The 25,282-nt window shown below is 44.4% G+C and overlaps 1 protein-coding gene across 1 annotated transcript in view; it reads left to right on the top strand.

Annotated features, from left to right (window-relative positions):
- Nucleotides 1-25,282, top strand: part of AGFG2 (ArfGAP with FG repeats 2) — a 564,405-nt gene that overhangs the window by 141,540 nt on the left and 397,583 nt on the right. Inside the window, exon 2 of the mRNA XM_078670884.1 lies at nucleotides 19,553-19,646. Within this exon, the coding sequence (XP_078527010.1) occupies nucleotides 19,553-19,646 (94 nt within the window). The remainder of the gene's footprint in view (nucleotides 1-19,552; nucleotides 19,647-25,282) is intronic.

Here is a 25,282-nt window from a genome sequence, read left to right as displayed (position 1 = left end):
CATAATTTAAGTCAAAACGTCTCTTGTGACGAAAATAAATACGATATAAAAGGGTGCGCGGCATTCAAAACACCACTTTCAGAACTTGAGGTGGGGGCTCAGTCCGACACAATGCCTATGACGCCGGACGCGCGCACATACTGCGATCGGTATTCCCTCCCTAGCTATCGTTGACGAACTTGGTCATTGACTGGGTGTGGCTCCGCCTTTGAGAATGTTGCACTCACGACACAACCAACTATTGCTAGAATGTCTAATGCTTAACCAAAGAATTACATAAAAATAAAAGTCACACGACGACGTCCGCGCCAGTCAAGCTACCATCAAATGGCCGCTTGCGCCAGGTGTATGCTCGAAGGGGGCAGGGCTACGCTAGTCGGACCGTCAGGATAACTGTACTTTACCTCCCAACAATAATTATACTTTAAAAGCCGCTATTCCCGAAGTGGCAAAAGATCAGATAGAGCGTAGCCGACCAGCAGCCAGTTAACTGCAACACAAAACCTCGGGAGGGGGTCTTAATGCGCTGGTTTGCGGAGGGTGGGAGGCTTCTTAAATCAACTGCCATGGGTGGAATACGCACGAGCCGCTGCAGTGCCCACTTACCATGGCTGGATGAAGAGGTAAACGTTGAAGATGACGACAATAAGGCTCCCTTGCGGCAGCTTCGCGCTGCAACGCCAGGCGAGTCCTAACAAGCGGGAGGCGGCTCGGGCGCAGCACGTCTTCCGGAGACGTGCTCGTCCACATAGCTGAGTCGGCTCGTGCACAGGCCAGTAGCGGCTCGTGCACAGCTCTAGACTCCCTTGCCAGTGAACACGGCGACTATAGAACTCGCTGGCGGGAGCGCTTCGCGCTCCAACGCCAGGCGAGCCCTAAAAATAGATTTCAATAAGTGTAGTCATTACTGTCTTCAATAGGAGAAAAAGCTGCAGTTTCATAGTCGCCTTGTCTCTGGCCCACCTTGTTGCTTAGTCGGTGGCGATTTCCAATTGCAGTTTGATACGTTGCTCTACCTTTGGTTAAATTTGCTGGTTCCTTCACCCACTCTTATTGATCCTTTTTAAATATGGCTTACACAAATATATTGCTCCATGTATGCCTGTCCGTGCTACACACTGAGGGGAAACTGCCAACGCAGGTGGGGTGGCGATGCGCAACGTGAATACCTCACATGTTTCTTTGACGCATGATGTCACTCGCTTTGGCTGCGTGGCGACCATCGCCTTCCTGAATTGCTGAATGACTTCTTTCCCATGTCGCCAGGGCTCGAGATGCTTGAGAACAGTGCCGTTGGCTTGCACGTTTACGACTGTGTTGTAGTTTTAATTTACCTTTATTATACCAACAGTATGCTTTCCCACAATTCTCAAACCAATGTAAACTGACCACTTATTGGCATAAATGGATTTAGTCAATGTAATCTGAAACAATATCGCATTTCCAGACAGAGGAAAATGCACTATGCTTATGTAGTATGCCAATCTATGATACTATAGTATGTTATCACACCGCGTCGGACAACTGAGCTTTTGCTTTTAACACAAATAGTTTCTGATGCTGAGTTCGGCAATGGGGAGTCAAATGCGCCCACTTGTCAGGATGTCCCTTTGCTCCTCTGTGTAAATCAGTACCTAAATTATGTCTTGCACAGCCTTGTTTGTGTTATGTTTGTTGCATAGTTCCCCAGTGCCGTTGTCAGGTGTACCACAATCTCCCAACTCCCCACCTGGTCCAACATAAACAAGTTGCTCTCATTTCACATGCAGGTTGCATATTCCATGAACTCCTAGGTCCCACCTTCCTTCACATGCTGACATGCAGCACTGCAAATGTGTAGAAGTGAACACTTGACTCATGGATTTCTTATGTTCTCTGAAGTGGGGGCATATGTAGTAATGCAGAAGCGACTGTACAACTGCTCAAGGGTCTCGCATTCATGCTTTATTTTGTTGCATGACGAAGGCTGGTGCCTATTCTGTGTTGCCTGGTAAAACAGGCTCTGTGAAAGAGCTATTCTTCTCCTAAATGTTTGGCAGCATTCACCTCTGGAACTCCGCCAACATAAATATGACCTTCATGTTAGTGTTCCTCTGATTGTTTTGGAACGGATTCACCACCCAGTGCTTTAAAAAGAGGCACTTGCTGGATCAGACCTAAGGCAAATTTACATTTTGCAGTTGAGTTGAGTCCAATTGATTTTTGAGGATCTTGAAGTAGAAAGTACTTAGGGTGAATCTTGTTTTAGTGTTAGAAAGGGGACTCTGTCTTCTCTAGAAGGCAAACGAAGAAGCTTTAAGATTGTTTTCTGTAGATATGTTATGCTTTCTTTGTTTTCTTTTGCCTGTGTTTGTGGCTATCTTGTTCAGTCTGCAAACTCATACCTGTTCGGTTTCTTTCCACCTAGAGTAGCCCATGACATCTCTTTATGTATATTGAAGCTCCACTTTGCATTACTTGTCTATCACTGGTTACAAAAACACGTCATACTGTACGCTTTAGCAATTGCATGCGTCCCACAGTGCGAATCGGTGGGAGTGTGGTATGCTGAACCTGTGTCATGCAGGTCGTTGTCATCCTGTGATGTCTGCACTAGTGCACATCATCGCGTGCTCAACTCCTGATCAGGCTACATCACCCGGTCCATCTGTTCCAAGGTATTCGCACTCCTGCTCTCTTGTGTTAGAGAACCTTATTATCTCCAGATCTCTATTGTTGGTATACCAGAGATATCTCTGTCAGGGCATGTCACATCTTTTCCAAAGTATAATGTTTTTTTAAGTTTTTTATTGTTGAATCAGGAAAAAAAGGAATAGTTAAATTGGGTAAATTGTTTGAAAACATCTAACCAGACTCCTCAACTCAAGCAATCTCATTCATGGCAGACCTTGCAGATATTCTTTCAGAGCACCCCTTGCCCCTGCAGATCTCCCTAGGATACATCGTACCCACAGGTCTCTTTGGAAGTGCAGGGAACTCTCTGCAGTTGGGGCACCTTACTCATTCTCAACCTCCATGAATTTCACCAGTGCAGCATATTTATCTCTATGTATTTATATCTTGAAATGTATCTCAAAGTGACTGCACATCGCCAAGATCTATTACTGGTGGCAAGATGATTTCTTGCAAAGCTCTAGCTAGGACTACATCCATTCTTGCATAATTTTTCTCCATCAGACGTTCACATAAGTGAACCAAGAAGAGTTTTTTACAATTAAAACAACGACAAATTATAACAAACGCATATTTCACGTAGAAGATTTTTTTTATTATTGAATACAAATTATTTGTAATGAATATTGGCACCTATAATTGGAAATCAGTTGCGCAAAGTTTATAATACAAAAAAGGTTTGTGTTTGATAATTAAAATCAATCATTCACAAATGCATGCTCAACCATCGCCCCAAAACCTGGCCATTGACAAATTGCGATTTGTTCTAGTCCTTATATAGAGTGTTGGCCAATCATGTCCACCTGCATGGATGTCACATACAGCACCAATTCCCCTCTTTACTGATCCCGCTTCAACTTTAATATGCTACAAATTATTTACATTCACTCGTTGGGGCTATCATACTATAGCTGTCCACTATATGCCTGGAATGAACACCTTTGCTTCAAGGCCTGCACATTACCAGGATAGGAATAGACCTCACTCCATGGATGCCTTCGAGCTGCCATGAGTTACCACCCTTCTGTCAGGGCCAGCATGTTAACCAGGATCAGCCATGTTGCATCATCCGTGGATGCCCACCAGCTGCCATGAGTTACCACCCTTCTGTCAGGGCCAGCATTGTAACCAGGATCAGCCATGTTACATCATCCGTGGAAGCCCACCAGCTGCCAGGAGTTACCACTCTTCTGTCAGGGCCAGCATTGTAACCAGGATCAGCCATGTTGCATCATCCGTGGAAGCCCACCAGCTGCCAGGAGTTACCACCCTTCTGTCAGGGCCAGTATTGTAATCAAGATCAGCCATGTTGCATCATCCGTGGAAGCCCACCAGCTGCCAGGGGTTACCACCCTTCTGTCAGGGCCAGCATTGTAACCAGGATCAGCCATGTTGCATCATCCGTGGAAGCCCACCAGCTGCCAGGAGTTACCACCCTTCTGTCAGGGCCAGCATTGTAACCAGGATCAGCCATGTTGCATCATCCGTGGATGCCCACCAGCTGCCATGAGTTACCACCCTTCTGTCAGGGCCAGCATTGTAACCAGGATCAGCCATGTTACATCATCCGTGGAAGCCCACCAGCTGCCAGGAGTTACCACTCTTCTGTCAGGGCCAGCATTGTAACCAGGATCAGCCATGTTGCATCATCCGTGGAAGCCCACCAGCTGCCAGGAGTTACCACCCTTCTGTCAGGGCCAGTATTGTAATCAAGATCAGCCATGTTGCATCATCAGTGGAAGCCCACCAGCTGCCAGGGGTTACCACCCTTCTGTCAGGGCCAGCATTGTAACCAGGATCAGCCATGTTGCATCATCCGTGGAAGCCCACCAGCTGCCAGGAGTTACCACCCTTCTGTCAGGGCCAGCATTGTAACAAGGATCAGCCATGTTGCATGATCTATGGATGCCCACCAGCTGCCAGGAGTTACCACCCTTGTGTCGGGCCAGCATTGTAACCAGGATCAGCCATGTTGCATCATCCGTGGAAGCCCACCAGCTGCCAGGAGTTACCACCCTTCTGTCAGGGCCAGCATTGTAACCAGGATCAGCCATAGTGCATCATCTGTGGATGCCCACCAGATGCCAAGTTTATTTCACAACCGTCCTGCTAGGGCCATCATTTTAGTAAGAAATGGACAATAGTCGTCAAGATGGCCGACTGGTAGGAGCTCTGCGAAAGAGCCCCACGCACTTGGGATACCTTATTTGAAAAATCCCTATTAGTGCAGGCAACAAACTGGAATTGAACTGAAACCGAGCAATATAATAAACGTAACTGGAGACTTACAGCCTGAGAACGGATTGCAGAGCTGCTCCTCGTTGCTAGCAGCGTGATTGAAGGCGGAGGAGGTAGGAGACCTTTGAAAGACTCGCACTGGCGCTGCGGTAAGGAGAGCGGAGCGTTGTTAGAGCCGCGCTGGCACCCGATGTGGTCTGAAGAGGTCACCAAGTGAACGGATGCGGCAGGACCGGTATCTCCCCCTCGCAGCCGCACTTCTAAGGGTGAGCGAGACTGGCAGTGGCAAAGTAGGCGGGTGCCGCCCATGCCTCGAGCACTTCACGCGTCTGCTTTGACGAGCCTACTGCTCGTGTCTGGACAGCCTAGGGCGTTGCATGCGCTGTTGCATATTGGCAGTCCCGTATGAGCTGCGAAGGACGCGACCATTGAATACACATTGGAGCGGAGCCAGGCGGACAATTGTACTTGCATTACCGTGCGTGAGTGTTTGCAGCCGGTTAGCCCTGCCCACCGCCCTGATCGGATATCGGGCTGCGCCGAGTTCCAAACTGAGATGCAACGAACCGGCACAACACCATGATTTAGAATGGATCCCTTATGGAGCCCACAGCCCAATATCACCCTTTCAATCAAGCAGTGATGACAGTGTTATGGACACAGTTTAGCACACAGTGTGCACAATTTCTTCGTGCCCTTTGAGGACATGGAAATATCCAAATCTCTTGTTCCTCTTTTCTGAGACATTGGGTACTTCAAAATGTCTGACTTCGAGATCTGAAGCAAAATATGGACAACATGGCTGTTACAGCCCAACTACAAGAATGAGTGACACCACCCCCCCTGGATCAATCCGGTCTCAGACCGATACCTTCCCTGGTAGATCAAACACCAAGCACAACAACTGAAGTAGGACAAAGGCTTAGAGACTAAAGCAGGGCTACAAACACCAGACCTGATCTATGGAAAAAGAAATAGGACTATGCTGCCGATGAGGAAGCCTGCACGAATGAGGCGGCCATCTTAGAAGAGCACCTCCACAAGGATATAATACGCACCTCATGTCAGCCGAATCTACTACCCTGCTAAAACAGGTCAGATTGTCCACGCAACGCCTTTTACCAACGTTTCACCTATTGACCTTTCTATCCACAACCCTATCTGTCTGTCTGCTGATCCTATTGCCTACTTGATCCTGAGTCCCGCATGGACTGTTGGCTCTTATTTAACCAACAGATCTTATATTCCATCTATTATGCCACTATTACACCCCCTTTCCCAGATTAGCACCAGCCTTTAATCTAGTTTACACCATCCCTCCTCTCCACCCTCCTCCCTTTACCTGACTCCACCTCCCCCAGCCCATCCCCACACTTTATTACACAGACTGCTAATCAGAAACCCACATACACTTCTCCACCATCTATTCAGTGCTTATGATGGAGCTTACAGGCACACACACCTACACCATCAACTACCCCTCCAAACTCTCCAAGAACGCAGCCAAACGCTTCAAACACAATCTTATAAAACTTCATCCTGAAACACCCATAGCGGACCCCTATCTCTCAATTCACAATGGTCACACAACTAATGATATTATTTTCCATACCAAACGAAGAGCGCAATGGAGAAATGCTTTTCTAACTCTATTTACACGATCCACCACCAGAAAAATCCCACATGGTCTAGTTATCAACATCGCCCCCTCCCAAGTCTTTCAAGCGACTGCAACGGTCACCATCTATAATAATGGAACCAGCCTCATGCAATCTACAGATCGTAATCTAAGCCTCTTAGACAACATCTTCCCACTCATTAAAGAGCAAGTGTCTAGTCCCCTACTGACCACTCATACCACACCCTCCTCTACCACCCACCTTATCCCTACCAACAACAACGCTACTCCTTCCCGTCCTCTACCTGCATGTGACCTATGTGATACACCCCCTACTTCCGCCAATGCCAACACACATCAACCCACCACACCGAACCCCCAACCCAACCCAACCCAAATGAAGCTACCTACACGCCCATACCCACTTCCCGACCAGCCATTCCCACTAGCCACCCACCCTCATCCACTATTCCCGCCCCAGCAGTCCTGCCACCCTCCCCCACAGCCCTCCTAACACACACACACACACACTCCTGCAACACCCTTACCGCCACCACATACAGTGGCCCCTAACCACACTCCAGGCTGGCCCCCTGAGCCTACTTCTACACCCTTAACACAGCCCCATTCCCCACTCGTGCCCACTCCCACAGCCCCCCCAACACTCACACCCCACCCCTCCTATCCACACTCACACACACAACAACCCCTACACCAAGCCAGACTCCACTGCTTGCACCCTTATCCACACCCACAACACAGCCATATACTTCACGCCCGCCTGTACAAAACGACAGAATTGATGAGATCATAATCTCATTGAATCAAATCAAAGAAGAACTCCAAGCACTTAAGGACCGTTTCTCGAAACAACCTTGGGGTTCTAGAGCAACAAGACTCCCCAAATCTAGCGGGCCCAGAATCCCTCCTACATCAAACTTGAATCCCTATCATCCCAACTGGCCCTCAGTCCCCTCCTACAACAACTCATCTCGGCCAATCAGAAGCACTAACCCGCTCTCAGAGAGCGATGTACTCTCCTTGGTGAACTCATACGTTGTCGCTCCCATGAAGCCCACCTCACCTGCATCATTGCTGATTCCTACCATCACCTCCAATCCCCATAGGACCAGTAAACCAAACACTAGAGGCGTCACAAGCAACAACCTCAGAAGAATCCCTATTACTCGGATACCTTCTCCATCTGCCAGTACGCCCAAACTCAAATGTATACTCCTAAACTGTAGATCGGCCGCCAGACATGCAGCGGACATAGCTGACCTCATCCTCACACATGAGCCAGACCTGATAATCCTAACAGAAACCTGGCTAAAAGAATCCTCCACACCAATCATTGACATTTTAGTCCCACCTAATTACAACATCATCAGATTCGATAGAGACAGAGCTGATAAGTCCGGGGGAGGTATAGCCTGCATACATCGTATGAGTATTTCAGTAAATAGAGCCATTTCCCCTTCTTTCCAGTCTTGCGAATACATGTGCCTCAACATCACTAGCAATGGCAAACCTGCCTGTTCTCTGCACATCATCTATCACCCACGAGGCCAAAACCTAACCTACTTTGAACACTTCATGGACATGGTATCGTCAAACATGGGGCGACAAAATACCCAAATATTCCTAGGAGACTTCAATCTCCACTGGGACGATCCTAATGATACAGCAGTAAACAGTCTCAAGAATTTCCTTATTGACCTGGACTTAACGCAATTCTGCAACATCCCTACACACGACAAAGGCTCTATTCTGGACTTACTAATCTCTAAAATGGAATCCATTCAGCTAGAGGCGATCCAACCCTGCGACTGGTCAGACCATCATATCATCACTTTCTCCATTAAGGAAAAGGTGAAACTAAACTCCGTGCAGTCCACAAGACCGAAAGTGTGGAAAAGAGATCTGAAAAAACTTAACCCCAACACCCTGCCCTCCTCCTGCTCCAACCTACTGTTGCCTCCCGTAGGATCTTCCAAAGTACACGCTCTCACCAACCACTACCTATCGACCATGAAATCGATAATAGAAGAGGTAGCTCCTCTGCAACTAAAAAGAGTGTCTTTGAAAGACTCAAAACCTTGGTACAACGATACACTCAACGAAGACAGGCGTTCGCTCAGAACATCGGAACGGGCTTGGAGATCTATACCATCCGCCAACCACCTCAAGATACTCAGGACAAAAAGAAACGCACATTTCCGAAAGATCAAACGCACCGAAGCCGACTTTTTCAGCCTTCAACTTGACCAGGCAAGAAATCGGCCCAAAAAACTCTTTGAACTGATCAAAACTCAAACCAAGGAGGCATCTCATCGTCCTCAAGATCTAGAAGGCCGGCAGCCAAGTTGTGAAGAATTCTCCACCTTCTTCACCTTGAAGACGGACTCCATCAAGAAAGACCTCCAAAAGGATCTATCCTTATACGCAAGACCCAATACACAAATCACTCCTGCTCCCCAAACCGCCCCATGCCAACCTCTATCAAAGGCCAACCCAAAAAATAATGCAGTCTGGTCATCATTTACCTCCTACTCCGAAGAGGCCATAGGCAAAATACTCAGGGCACTGAAGCCAGCTAACCACCTTTCTGACCCGCTTCCGGCAAGAGCAACTAAAGTTTTCACGCCACTGCTTCTACCCCTCTGGTCTAAGATCATAAACAGTTCACTTCAACAAGGATGTATTCCAGATACGCTCAAAGTAGGCCATGTTTCACCCATTCTAAAGAAGCCCACTGCAGATCCTACTGACCTTACCAACTATCGACCTATCTCCAATATCCCCACCTTAATAATAATAATAATAAAACCATTTATAAAGCGCCTGGTAACTCAAAAACAGTGTGTCCCCACGCTGAAAACTGCAAAGAAGCTCAAAGGAAGGAACACAGGTAAGTCAAACATGGGCAGGGAAGGGATATGGATTAGCCAAGCTGCTGGAAAAATGCGTGCACCTACAGCTTAGGAAACATATTGAGCACTTTAATCTTCTCAACAAACACCAGTCGGGCTTCCGTGCAGGCCATAGCACAGAATCTGCCATGACACACATCATTGACGACGCGCTGCAAATACTCGACCAAAATAGATCCTGTCTTCTCATCCTACTGGACCTCTCATCGGCCTTTGATACGGTTAAACATGAGAACTTGTTAGACCTCCTAAAACGCAGAATGGGTCTGTCTGGGTCAGTCCTTGCTTGGTTCACCTCATTTATCCAAAATCGGACACAACAATTCATAGTCAATAACACCCTGTCCAAACCCGTCCCAGTATCTTTAGGTGTCCCGCAAGGATCCGCACTATCCCCAACACTGTTTAACCTCTTCCTAGAACCTCTCACTGAAATCCTACAAGCCTCTAACGTGCAATATCACATGTACGCAGATGATACACAACTATACCTCAAGATACACACCCTAGAGGACGTCAAACTACTTAATACAACGCTTAAGAACACCCAAGCTTGGTTGGCAGAGAACCATCTCAAATTGAATGCCCTAAAGACCGAATTCCTTTTAGTAGCTCCTCCGGCCCAAATCCCCAAAATGCAAGGCTGGATCAAACAAATCTCAGCGTTTAACGTCCAACCCACCATCGTAGACTCAGCGAAATCACTAGGAATCACCCTAGACAGTAACCTCAACATGCAAAAACATATCAGCAATGCTACTAAAGGAGCCAATTTCCAGATAAACACATTGAGGAAACTGAAACCCTTCCTACCTCACAATGACTTCAAACAGGCAGTACAAGCTCTGGTTATACCCAGAGTTGAATACGGATGTGTTTATCTCTGTGGCCTTCCCAAAACATCAACTGCACCACTCAGAGCATCAATCAACACACCAGCAAGACTCATAACTGGATCTAAACGTACCTCCCACATCTCACTGGACTTTCAATCCTTGTACTGGCTACCCCTGGAGGCGAGAATCCAGCTGAAAATTGCCTGCATGACACACAGAGCCTTGCATCACAAGTCACCCAGCTATCTGGCACAGAAATTGACGATCTCGGGTGGGTCCAGATCCTCAAGAAGTGCGGCAAAACTACTTCTGAAACCACAAAAATTCCATAAGTAAAAAAACTTATAACAGATCCTTCTCTGGGATGGCACCCAGAATTTGGAACGCCCTACCCCCAGAAACAAGACTTAACCCTTCCAGTACCTTGTTTAAAAAGGAAGTTAAAGCCATCCTCATGGCCAAGTTCACATGACTATAATCTACTGAAACCCGATGCCGAAACACTCATGCGCCCCCACCCCCAAGACACTTTCGTTTTTGATGCTACACCTATGTATGCTGTTTATACTATATGCCTTGTACACATGTCTGGATTTGCTCTTATTTTCGATATTAGTAACATTTACTGTTTGTACAGCGCTCTGATATCCGCGAGGATCTTGTTCGCGCTCTATAAAACTTTCTAAATAAATAAATAAATTAATTGAATGCCAGCAAGTTGCTAAGAATTCTCACTCTTTACCATGGGTGGGCAGTGCACACAAACTCGCAGGTGTGCACTTTATTCCTCCACTTAGGCTGCCGTCCTGCCTCCTGGCAGCGGCCCAGGGTGCACTGCTCTCCCTCTAGAGGAGGGGGTAGAAAGGAGCTCCTGAGTACCGTGATAGACCAGTCCATTAAAATACAAAAAATAAATAAATAAATCAAGCGACTGGCCGCCTCCTTCCCAACTTCCGGTCTCTGGTAAAAGAAAGAGATCTGTGTGGGATGGAGGTTCTTATGGGGAGGGCGTGATGACCGAGTGATTCCAATTAAAGAGGTATTTTATGTGTTTGAAGTTTAAGGCGCCATCATCTCTTCAAGGAACTATTGCTTATTCTTTATTTTTGTCCCATCCAGAGTGATTTTCCAAAACGCTTTTCTGCTATAAAGCGCGAACCCTTGGCTTTGCACGCTTTTGTCTTGCATATCTATTTACTCGGAGGCTTGTGGGCATGGAGTCATTTGTTTCTTAGTGCACAGGTGTGGGGAGGGGTTGTGAAGGACAGCACCGATGTAGACCCCACACAATCCTGAGCAAAAATGCTGCCTCTCAAAGCCACGTATACTATGGAATGGATGTGGGCCATTGCCCAGCCAACCCTCCACTCGCCTTGATGGACCTTCGTGTCTCCTGCTGCTTTGGCCCAGCCCACGCTATTTTCCCACCACCAGCGACAAGGCCTGATGAGACCCTGTTTGGCTGCTGCGCCCCAATCTGTTGCCACCTGCTGCTCCAACCACAGCTTTGAAGCTAAAAAGGTTGAAGCTAACTGCCCAGTAAGTTCTGTTTTTTTCCATTAGACGTGCATCTGCATATCTTACAGTGGCATAGCCAAGTTTCACGAGAGATGTGTGCTGATAAGTGATGTGTTGGGTCTGGGTTTGGTTTCCTGTTCCATAGTCATTGCAAGTGTCCCAGAAGATAGAAAGCAGCCGATCTGTTTTAAAACTTTTGTTTTTTGTTGATAATTTGCCTTTAAACAAGTAACGTACATGCGTGCGTGTGACAGGCTGGTACCAATTGAACTTAAAAAGTGCTAATTTATTAGGGTAAATGGAAAGCCATCTGACATCGACTTTTTGCCCTAAATTCAAAGCTTTAAAATCAAAATATAAAGGCATGAATTGTTCTATTCTATGCAAAATATTCTTTCGGAATGCCAACCTCTCCTTAAGATGGTACACACTTCCCTGTTCAGTCTGTATTTACAAAACTCGTGCAAGACCAGTTCTGCAGCTTTGTATTTTTCGACTCAAGAAGCACACACTGAATTCTGTACCGCCTTCATGGTGGTGCAGCTATTGCCTAATAACATTTGTGCCTTCCGTGTGAGTTGACGGACACTGGTACAAGCCACACACCAGCAACCTCCACAAGAAGGCAAACCTAGGTCAAGTTCTGCTTGGGCTTGCAAGATGTTTAAGATGAGGCTTAAACATGCTACAAAGTTTTATGTCGTCATACAATGGTAAGATTGTGCTGCAGAGACCAGTTTGGTGACAATGCCCAAAGCTCATCTTCATCCTTGTTCTTCAGGTATACATCTAAATGGCATCCCAGAAGTTTATAGAGCTTTCTGATGGATACAAATCCCCACAGATTGCTCCCCTTATGGTTATCCTCTATGAACCGCATTGGATCTTGAAACTTTTCTTCCTTAGTAATAGCTCTCCATCTGCTCTTCGATACTTCTGAAGATCGTCAGAGAATGTATGTAATGAGGAGGCCATAGGTAGATATAGATTAGGTTTATTTGAGTAAAATACAGGATAACAGGTGAGCGCCAGGGAGCAGCTACCAAAACAGCCTTACAACTCCGCAACCGCTGCACTACTCACAAGATGCACATTCTACATTCTGAAACCTCACAGCATTCCTACCATGAGGCAATGCATCTTAAAGGTACATACAAGGTACGACATAACACCCCCCCCTACAATTAAAATAAAAAAAAAAAAAAAAAAAAAGGAAGGAAAGTAATGAGTAAGAAAACATATGTGTGAACAATAAGGATCAATTCATGACATAGTCTTTGAATCTACAAGGCAAAGTAGACATTCTTTTACCATTACCACACTCAACAACACTGGGGTCACCAGGAATAGCTGCGGAAACATTGGAATCACCACAATTACTTTGACCAGTAACCCTTCCCCCCTCTTCACAAGAAGGTCGACTCACAACAAGTGAGCCACGCATGGTCGCATCAGTATTCTCCTCAGAATCAGCAAACTGTGCTTGCAGACAACTGTTCTCAAAATGGTCTTCCATCCAATCATACATATTTTGACTATCTGTGATATCTCCATCACCCTCCTCAGATTTATCTTGACTAAAGGCAATACTTTTCATATTCCATACCTTCCCATCACTCAATCTGACAGCATTTCTTAAAACTTCAATGACTTGTTTCTGTGGGTCGAAACGACTTTCACCCTTTGGCACTTTAAAAGGTTACTTAACCCGTACCCAATCACTTACTTTAACATTCACACTTTTAGTGCCATAGTGTCTATCATAAAACTCTTTGCTTTTAGAATGAAGTAACTCCAAGTCATTCTTTACTTCTGTAGGCGACCACTGCTTAACATTTCCACCCAACAACCAACCAGGGTTGAATTTGCTTCTTGGTAACCTCCCTCTCATCCTAACAAAAGGTGACAACCCTGTACTTGTTTGCGCTGTAACCCTGTAAGACCAAACAGCTTTCTGTACTTGAACCTTCCAATCCAAATTCTTGTTGACCGCCGCTTGAATAACTCCCTTGATCACTCTATTGAACCTCTCAACAGTGCCATTACCACTGGGATTGTACAATGCAGTAGTTTTGTGTTTAACACCACATTTCTGAAAGTAATCGCTAGCCCTGTGTGACAAAAACTGTACCCCATTATCTGTAAGGATAAAAACCGGTAAACCTTCCGTAATAAAAACTTTGTCCAAAAATTTCAACACACTACACGTATCCGCCTTATCCACAAATCTCACAACCGGCCACTTTGTAAATAAATCAATAGCCATCAATTCAAACTCTTTCATTTCACCAATAGGCTCAATGATGTCCACAGCAATGGTTTCCCATGGAAGTTCTGGGATAAGTCCTTCACTCATGCAGGGTTTTAAGGTTCTAAGGGTCTTGTCCGCAGAACTACACACCTCACAATTCCTGACAAACAATTCCGTGTCCTTATCCACACCTGGCCACCAGAACATACTTTTCACTACCATTTTACTTCTTCCAATACCAAAATGTCCTTCATGACATAGCTCTAAAACTTTCCTTCTCAATGAAACCGGAGGAATCACTCTGTCGTCTCTGAAAAGTGAATCCCTTTCTAAAGATAGTTCCATCCTTACCTCCCAAAAAGCTCTAAATTTCCCTTCTATAAAACACTGTCTTGGCCAACCTTTGCAGATATACTTCCTAACCTCTTTCAGTTCTAAGTCCTTGTCCTGTTCCTCCAACCATTCTTTATTACTAATAGCAGGAACACCTGAATCATGAATCAAAGCAATATTGACATTACCCCAAGGGTCATCCACACATTCTTCAAGTGGAGATGGCAGCCTAGATAAGCAATCTGCAACTACATTGTCTCTTCCTGGCAAATAAACCATCTCATAAATGAATTCCTTCATTCGCATAGACAACCTCGCCATCCTAGCTGAAGCTCCAGAAATGCCATCCGACGACAACATTTTTACTAACGGGCGATGGTCAGTCCTAATGGTCACCGGTTTGCCCCACACAAAGGCTCTAAAATGCTCCCAACGCCCACGCGCATGCTAACGCCTCCCTTTCAATAATAGGATACCTTACTTCAGCTGGGGAAAGCGCCCTAGAAGCAAAAAGAATTATTACTTCTTTTCCCCTAGAATCTCTCTGGGATAAAACAGCACCTACGCCCTTGTCGCTCGCATCTGTTGTCAATAAACATTCCACATTGGGGTCAAAACTCGCCAAAGCATTAACACTCTGTAACTCCACTTTAATTCTGTCAAATTCTTCCTGGCACTCTTTCGTCCGAACAAATTTCACATTCTTTTTAAGCAAACTCTGAATATTAAACACCTTTGATGCAAAATTCTTTACAAATTTCGCGCAATACTCTGCCATTCCTAGGAACGCTCTTATCTCCTCTTTAGTGCCTGGTGCTCCTGAATTCACAATATTCTCAATTAAAGCTGGTTTGGGTTTCACTCCTTCCTCACTTATAATGTGCCCTAAATAAGATACACTTCTTTTGCAGAACTTACATTTTGATAATTCTATTGTCAGTCCTGCCTTTTCTAGAATACTTAAAACCTGTCTCAATTTAGTCATGTTCCTCTTTGTCTTTGGCTGCCACTAAAATATCATCCTGGAAAAATGCAATAATTTCCATGCTCCCCAATAATCTATACATCAATCTCTGAAATACCGCCGCTGCCGACGCTAATCCAAATGGCAGTCGTTTGAATTGATAACACCCGAAAGGTGTGATAAAACCTGTCAGATAGATAAAACCTGTCAGATATCTAGACTCGTTTTCTAACTCTACCTGATGTATGCAGCAGACAAATCTATGGTTGAAAACCATGTTGCATCCTTAAACGATGATACCATCTCGTTGATCTTGGGTAAAGGAAACTTTTCTATTACAATGTTGTTGTTTAGATGGCGTAAATCTATGCACAAACGGATCTTTCCATTAGATTTCCGTGCAACGACAATTGGACTAATCCATTCAGAGGCCTCTATTTCCTTAATAATCCCTTTGTTCGAAAGTCCCTGTAATTCTCCCTTTACTTCTTCTCTAATTAACACTGGCACAGGTCTAACTTTGTGTACTTTTGGTTGTGCATTGGCTTTGAGTCGTATTTTGTGTTCAAAACCTCTCAACTTCCCCAATACAGTACTGAACACCCCCGGAAATTCTTTGTACAAAACATCACTCAATTTGCTTTCATCATCCATGACCAACACTTTCTCTTCACTGTTGGGATCCAAAATAATACTTACATTTTTCTGATCCCACCATCCTAAAACTGATGGTCCCACTTTGGATACATATAATTTCCCCCTTGTGTCCTTTCCTTTAAACAAAAACGTGAGCCATCTGTATCCTAACATTTCTATTTTCTTCCCTGTGTGCCCAACAGGACAGATATCTGACGCATTCAATTGATCTCCAATTTTTCCTACAAAATATTTTTTCCAAATTTCTTCATTTACAATAGTATAGGGAGATCCTGAATCTGCATATACTTCCACCACCACACCACCAAAAGACACTGTACATAAAGGTTTCCCTTCTAACGCCTCATCAGATATGTTGATGACACAATTACCTCTTACATTCTTTACCCATTCCAAATTTTCTTCATCCTCCTCAACCAACACCTCTTCTTCATCCCAAACATACTTAACATTGCTGCGTTTGCGGCACATTTTTGAAAAATGTCCAACCAACCCACAAATTCCACACTTCTTATTAATAGCAGGGCAGTTCCTGCTAAAAGCTAAATGTTCCTTGCTATCACAACGATAACATCTTCTTTCTTCTCCTCCAGTATCTTTCTTATGAAATCTCGCTGGTTGGCTATTCCATCTTCCCTGTGGACTCTGACGATAACTTGTCAGTCCCCTTGGACTCTGTTGATACCTTGTCTGTGTTTTGTTCTGTTGTAAAATTTTGCAAACTGCGCCTGGGGATTTTTCATGTTCTGTTTCTTTAATTACTGTAGAACATCTACCCGACATCTCTGCTTTCCTCATTATGGCTAAAACATCGTCTAGTGACGCGTCTCCATTCACCCATAGTCTATCCTGCAAGGTCGTATTATTATTATGCATAACAAGCTGATCCCGAATCAACTCATCATTGATAGCGCCAAATTTACAATCAATAGCTAACTTCTTCAGGTCATCAATCCACTCATCAACTGTTTCTGTCTTACTCTGTTTCCTTTGGAAGAATTTGTGTCTGGTTACCCCCATGCACACTTTAGGTGCGAAATATTTATCCATGTTATTTATGCAGTTTTCAAAAACATTAAGACTAGCATCTTCCACTTTACTCATACGAGAATGAGTCTTTAAACCAATTGCTCCCAAAGAATGTAACCAAATTCTCTTTTTCTGTTCTGGTTTCATTTGTTTCTCATCAACAGCCGCTATATAATTTATAAAGTACTCTTTCCACTCAATCCATTTTATTTCTGGTTGACTACCAGTAGCCCAAAATGGTTGAGGAGCGCTAATGCTGAAGTTTTGTTGTGCCATCCTTCCTTCTGTATTCACTGTAATATTATCTGTATCACTACTCCCACTCGAGTCTCCTTTCTCCATAAACTTCCTCTTTTTTTTTTTTTTTATAAGTTATTACTTCCTCTTTAATTACCACTCCCCGACAGCCTCACCTGTATATCCACCGTAAACTTAGAAAGTTCTTTCCACGAATAATTTCCTGACTGATTCTTGAACCGTGTACCGACTTATTACTTCTGTCGTGTACACGAACTTGCCGTTGCCTCAAACACTGTGACGCGCTTAACCAAAATGGCCGCCACGTAAGGTTACGCAGCGTGACCTTGCGCCCCGACGTCCTCAACAGTGATGCAATACGGCTTTGCTTGTGCGCATGCCTCTCGCGCACTCGCCTGGAATCCCACCGTCTGCTCAAAAGACGCAGCACTAGGGACTCAGCGGGCAACACGCGCTGGGAATAAAATTGCCCAAAATGAAGGTGCGTCGCTCCGATTTTCTTCTCCAGTTCCGCTTACCGCAATATCGATGTGTCCAGTTGCAGTCCAGTAAGTGAAATTGTTGGCGATTTCAAAAGTCTTGAACGATTTCTCACCAAGTTGTTTCCAAATTCCTGGGTCCACCTTCTGAACGTCCCATCGTCGCCAATTGTAATGAGGAGGCCATAGGTAGATATAGATTAGGTTTATTTGAGTAAAATACAGGATAACAGGTGAGCGCCAGGGAGCAGCTACCAAAACAGCCTTACAACTCCGCAACCGCTGCACTACTCACAAGATGCACATTCTACATTCTGAAACCTCACAGCATTCCTACCATGAGGCAATGCATCTTAAAGGTACATACAAGGTACGACATAACCATGTATTTCAAGTTATTTTTTACCAAGGCTTTTTGTCAGACTGTGCTGGACATATTCAAGATGGCCTTCTCTTCCTTCTGGGCCACTGCCCAAGAGGTTAGTCTGCTTGTACGAGTTTGTGATCCTGTTCGCTCTTACCCAACTCTTCTGATTCCTGACTTTGCACTACCACAGACTCCAGCCTTGACACCTCTCCCTAAGCATATCCCTTCTAAAGTTCCGAATCCTGTGGCTTTGGCATCACCCTTAAATCTGAACTCAATGTCTCTTCCCCACAAATTTAGCAGACATTCTCCAGGCAACGAAAAGGGTGTGTGCCTGTTTTCTTTGGTCAAACTCTGAAAACTTCCCTGGTGGCCAGATAGTTTCCTGAGGGGAGGACATTTTCAGATTCGAATACAATGCTCTAGCTATGCTGGACAAAGACTAGCATCCGCACAGCGTCTGAACCTCCTCTCCTCTTACAGTAGTGATGCCATCCTTTTCCTATATTTAAAAAATACCAATGTCCTTCCCCCAAAAAGGATATCCCTTGTCCTCCTCCCAAAAAATTATGTTCTTTCACTTCAGTGGTGTAGAAAGCTGCAGAGGCTTAGCATTATCCTTGCCCACCACTGAGACAGAGTTCAGCATATTGACTGAAATCTTGCAGCCATCTTCTGCTTTGTCTTCTTCCTGTTACTAAAGCACTTTTCCAGGCATCTTTAGTTACTTGAGAGAACCTTTTTGAGGCCCAACAATTCATAAACAGATGGCATGACGTCACAGAGGGGGATCTTTGGACCCAAGGTGGTGTTGGTAGTTGGGCCTGGTTGGTCTTACCTGTTCCTCTAAACTGAAACCTGATGCTGCTCTGTGACTCCTTTGTAAAGGTTTAACTCTCTGGGTGTTTAGTGCTTCATACGACTTCCTCTTGACTGCTACAGTAATGCTCTTTAGTAGCAATAAAAAATGACAATTATCAGCCCACCTGATCAAATAAAAAAGCAATTTTTTTGGGCTGGTCAGTGATGGCCTGGATGCCCCTAAACAAATCCTGAAGTGTAGCTTGGACTTGATTTATTAAGAACCTTGATCTTTGGCCTCGGCTGTTAGTTTGTGCCTGTATGCCTAGATGAGGTTCTTGGGAGTATTTAACGCAACTCTAAATGACATACCTTGACCTCGACAAATCTTTTTTGAGAAGGTATATTGCTCCATGGGATAATACAGAAAGTGGGACCTCAAGCCATAGGCCCATTAAATACCAGCAAATTAGACATGCGCTCCTCATGTGACTTTAGAAACTTTACAATAGTAACTGATGGAAGAATGAAATGCGCGGCACGAGGATGTGTAGAACTTCTGCAGGCTACTAGTAATCCTTATTTCTTCTTTTCTAGGCGAGGCTTGAATCCACCTCACCGGGTAAAGTCGATCTCCATGACAACATTTACAGAACAGGAAGTGACGTTTCTACAGTCCCGTGGGAATGAGGTGAGTATTTCCTTAAGTGGTTCAAGTGGTAATGTTGGCGTTCTCTCTCCCTTTCTTTCGGCATTGTTGCTCGAGTAAATATTCAGTTGTCAATACAAATGATCGTACTGTCACTCACCTGTTGTGCAAGGACACCATAAAGTCAACATACCTTCTAGTGCTTTCGATGGGCTCAAATATACCTGAACTTCGGAGGGGAGGGAGGGCTAACACTCCCCGCCAGGGCTGGCCCTAGCACTGGTCGCTCACGGTTCAAGTCTTTTTTGGTTGCCCCTCCCCCGTTTACTCCTTCTCCATGAATTCCCTCACAACAATGCACCTCATCTCTCTATAGCACCTTTCTGACAAACATTTAATCTTTTTGACAGCGCTACTCATAGTTCACTCACACTCAGTTCTGTGATCTGCATGGTACATATTCTTTGTAGCAGGCACATTAACCCACTGCGCTGTGTGGGCGTCCGGTGTACCCATGTGAGTACTTGGTGAGCGATGCAACAGTGTGAGAGTAGGGTAAGAGGAGTGACTGCAGGGTGAGTGAGGTGACCATATGAGTTTGAGTGCAAATGTAAGTGCTGAGTGGGACGAATGAATGCATGGGCTTGTTTGAGTGAGATTGCAGATTGATAGGTGAGGGGGACAGGCGATTAAAGTGTCACATGAGTGCAGACTGAGCAGTGTGCTCGTGTGACTGCAGGGTGAGGTACAGGGCAAACAGCGTAAGTGCATTGTGAGTACAGTGTGATCACTGTGAGTGCAGGGTGAGCGGGTGAATGGTGTGAGTGCATGATGATCAGTGTGAGTGCATTGTGATCGCTGTGAGTGCAGGGTGAGTGAAAGTGAAGGGAGAGAATGAGGAGTGAGTTGTCTGATTGCAGGGTGCAGTCCCATACACTTGAAGTAACTCAGCTTGTTATTGACTGCAACTTGGGGTTTCAGATGTAAGTTTAACTATTGCTATTATGCAGGGCTTTAAGTTGGACGGGAAACTGGTGGGATAGGTCTCTCAAAGGTGCGTGGCTGATATAATTATGGGTGTGGCTTGAAACATTTATGCTAAAAATCTGTGCTCGGCATAATGTGCCGCCCGACTGGTATTTCGCTGCTTGTTATTGCCTCCACATAAGTAACATTTCACCTACAACAAGCCAGGACTATTGGCTTCATCAAAGGTTGCTATTTGCATAAGATAAATATACTACATGCATACATACTACTATGTCTTTGTTGTATATAATATTGAAAATGCTTTAGTTCTTGTGCGAGAGGTTGTGGCGTAATGACTAGAGTTGCCAACATTGGAGCTGAGGAAGCAGGTTTGAGTCTCGGCATTGGCTCAACCTCCTGTGTTTCTGGGCAAATCACTTAATCGTTTGTGCCTACCAAAAAATAAATTATGTCCCTGTTGGTGCACTTCGAGTTTAGCAATACAGAACTGCAAAAAGATAAAAGTTACATCAAAACAGTGAACTGCTGCAGAGTTGAGATTATTTTTCTCCTTTCTGAGTGTGGGGGTGAATATGGAGAGCCCGATAGGGACCTGTCTCAGCGCCTGCTTTTAAGAACTGCCGGTGTTGAGAACCGACAGGACCCGGCCCACTTAAAGCCCTGCTATTATGGCATTAATTAGGGATCGAGGGTGAAGGAAATAATGTGTTGATCCTGCAACAAAATTCCACTCTCATGATTAGGGTTGCTAGCTCATAATTTTGATGTCCCTGACCTGTCAACTAAAGCCGTATTTTCAGCACATATCTGTGCTTACTTCGAAGAGAAAATATAAATAGAAAGCACTTTTAATTGTGTTCTAGGGCTGCCTAAATGATCCAGGACTTATAATTAAAGGGAGCAAAGATCGAGAAGTCACATTGCAAATAAATACGTACTTTTTTATTTATAACCCTCTTTAGTGTCAAGACAAGGTCTTTGCAGACTCTTTAAACACATAGCTGGCATTTTTATTTTGGCAACTCTACTTCATATTCCTTTTCGTGAAATACATTCTCACACTAAGTCAGTAAAGGTATAACATACAAATGTAAGGGATAGGAAGAGTGGGGGCCCAGAGGGCACTGGAACCAGAAAAAAAAAGATGCCTTGGTAACCAGTTTATAAAGGTATGTAAATATACAAATGGTCTTTAAAGAGGTGTGAAAAACTCAGGCATGCCGGAGATCAGACTCCAGACACTGCCCAGCCGATCCCAAAGCAGCCCGGGCTGAGAGACACGGGGCACTGGGGCTGAAGCCCTTTTAGCCCCATGGGCGTTGCGCGCCTGGTTCTTTCCATACACAAACTTTGTTTGGTATAATCGAGTTGTTGCGTTTCTGCACATTTAGTGTTGTGTTCCTGCCACATGCTTCTAGACCAAGGGTCTCCAACCTTTTTTTGTAATAAGGTACTTATTTTCCCTGAAAAACCTCCCAAGCTACTGCTAATATTACAGAGGTAAAAGTAACCACGTCAGACAAGAGTACCTAAATATCCACCACATGCAAGATAACCTGAAGCAATCACCTTAGTGCATCAGCTCGGTTGCCAGGAGTAATGTAAGAAATGCTGTGTCAATGTGCAGTGCTTAAATTTGGACAATACTCACAGCCATTGCTGAAATTTCCTGAGCACCTACATAATAGTAATAGTAATAGTCTCAAATATCAGCTACAAATTGATTTTGGAAAGTCAACCATTTTTCTCCAAACTTCAGTTTATGAAATCTGAAAATCTCAACATTTTGCTTTTGAATACACGCTTTTCATATTTAGTATAAGCTATATTAATTAAGTCAAACAAAGTTTCTAATTTAGTTCACTGGGGTACTGGTAGCTGGAGAGCCACCAGTAGCTCACGAGCTGCTCGTTGGAGAAGCCTGTTCTAGATACTGACCTCTGAATCTTTGTACCTGGTAGAATTCAGACCCTGCAGCATAGATTTATGCTCATTGTTCATCACGCACCCACTGATGCTGGGATCCTCCCGTCTGTGATTATATGCTGGCCCAGTTGTTACACTCTTTTAGCATGCCTAAAGCCGCAGGCTAAGAACATTCCCAACGCGGAATCTGCGCCACAGAACTACAATTAGAATATTTCCTGACTCATAGGCTGTATTTGGTAAACTCTTTTTTAGAAAAAGCTTGCTGTGATTTTTTTTTAATTTTATACACAGAGTTAAATTAAAAAAAACACAAATAAAATTATTACTCTGCTCCTGAAGTGACATTTAAATGTCTTGTCTAGGATTGCTCCATTTACGAGCGGTTATCCTGGCATAAACCTTTTTCTTCTACCTGTTAACGGGGAAATTCCTTGTGCTAAGACTGTAAAAGCGCAACAGGCTTCAATTTAGGAGCGTGGGCATTCACCGCAGACATTTTAGGAGCAGCGAATGCGTCGGCTATACGTAATGTCCTGGAGATGTTTTCCATGTGCACAGCTTTGAAGAAGCTCATAGGACATGATGGTCAGTATGATGCTAGTCGTGTGATTTGGTCATGGTATGCATCTTTAGGAGTTCTAGAAGCCGGACTTGCCAGCATCCCTAGCAGGGCCAGTTAATTTGTTTCACTCCATAGAGCAAGGCTCCTTGGACACTCTGCTGCTTGTGAAGATTTTAAATTATCTTTGGTTAAAATTTCTCTGAGGCAAATTTGGTTTCACTTAACTTACTTTGACTTTACTGATTCCTCTGTTCTTGTTTCCCAAAAGTATGATTTGTTGGTACCCTTTTACAGCCAAGTTGAGTCTGCTCTTTCCTTCCTTCTCAGCCACCTTGCCAAGTAATGAAATAGTGCCCTCGTGTGGTAGCTAAAACCCTAGACCAGGAGCCTCCAACCTTTTCTGTAATAAGAGCTAATTATATTCAGTGAAAATCATCTTGAGCTGCTAATAATTTTAGTGTTTTAATCATGACCACATATAGTGGCCACTATATGCAAGATTACCAGCAGTGGTCACCTTGGTGCATCATCGGGAATGCATAGTAGCCATAGCTGTGATGTCCCGGGCACCAAGAAAGTAATAGAAGTAAGACGTTTCCCTAACGCCAAATAATTTACCACTCCAATATCAGCTTTAAACATATTTTGGAAATTCAGCCATTTTTCTCCCAACATCCGCTTCTGAGTTATAAAAAATGCATATTTTTTTCGTCCTGCAAACATACTTTTTTAATTTTGGCATACATATATTAAGTAGATGAAGCAAAATCTTCTCATATTGTGACACTCAGCTGTGGACAAGATACTTACAGGTAGCTGATGAGCTACCAGTAGCTAATGAGTTACTCCTTGGAGAAGCCTGCCCTAGATCTACTTGCGTGCACTTGGTCACCTTGGGAAGTACACACCAACTCTTCTACCGTGTTTCCATCACAGCTAGAGTACCAAAGACAATGATCTATTCACCTTGGAACTTGCAGGACTCCATCAGACAACCAGAAAGGTCCCTTGGAGGAACAGACACCTCATGGCTTTGAAGTCACCTTTATTGAATATCTTGCGGTAACTGAATTTCACTGCTGGAACTTCAATTTTCTTATTCTTCAAGCCATTCAGCATTGTCTGCGTCAAACCCAAAGTTGTTAGCAAACTTTTGATGTTGCCAAGAACAGAAAGACTCCATCTGTCATGTTCCCAAATGATAGCTCTCTTCTTGGGATTTAAAGACCTGATACTGTGAGAGAGGAGAAAGGCAGTATAGCTCCAGATGTTCTACCACCGTCAACAGTGCAGTTATTAAACATGCTTCCACCACCTTTACTAATAAGACCAATAGTGTGTACAACCCTCATGCAAGAGAAGGACCTGGAAACAAGTCTGGGTCAGGCACCATTACTCATCACAACACCCATATCATTCTAGGTCTGGTTAACAAAGAGGTAATTGCACATTGACCATGTCTTTACACCTAGGAGGGAGTATGGAATAACATACTTGTAAAGTGCACCTTCACCTGCTGGGGCATCTTGGTGAAGAATAGCAGATGTTGCCTAAATGATTTGATTTCGTTTTATCGATCTCCTAAGGATGAAAGACTAACGTGGACCAGCCATGATTGTATTGCTGTTATTTCCTTTACTGTGGGCATTGTGCCTCCCTCTCATTGTAGGGTTTTTGTAGATTATGACAAAGCAAATAACCTCAAAGCGAACCTGGCTCAAAGAGAAACTACCCTAGTCACAATAGAGGGAGCAAGGAGGTGGAAGAGGCAGGGGAGCGTATCCTCCTGCTTAGGTAACAGTACACAAAAGATACTCCTAACTGTGATTAGGAAGCTGCCCAGTGTGTGTGAAAGAGTCTATCTTTAAAGAACGGTAACCCTCACCCATCCTACGGTGGCATGTGTCATCATTGGACCCCTCCTTGCACTGACCTGAACAATGCCAGAGTGGGCTCCTATCCTCTTCGTTGGAGCACTTGAGATGTTTTTCTTCGTTGCCGGAGTGGTCCCATATGCACAATAGATGTGGGTTTGCTAAAGATCGTATTGCAAAGGGGAAAAAGAAGGGTGTGTGGAATTTAATAATTCGGCTTGTGAACAGTTTTATTCGCATCGCCAATGGTAGAAATGAAAGGAGCAGTGGGGGTTTATTCAACATGCAATGAGAGTTCCAACATGTTTCGTCCTTTTAACACA

Source organism: Lissotriton helveticus, chromosome 12 (assembly GCF_964261635.1).
Source record: "Lissotriton helveticus chromosome 12, aLisHel1.1, whole genome shotgun sequence".
In the NCBI taxonomy this organism is placed as follows: Eukaryota; Metazoa; Chordata; class Amphibia; order Caudata; family Salamandridae; genus Lissotriton; species Lissotriton helveticus.
Note: the sequence above shows the minus strand (reverse complement) of the source record. Positions and strands in the feature narration are given on the sequence as shown.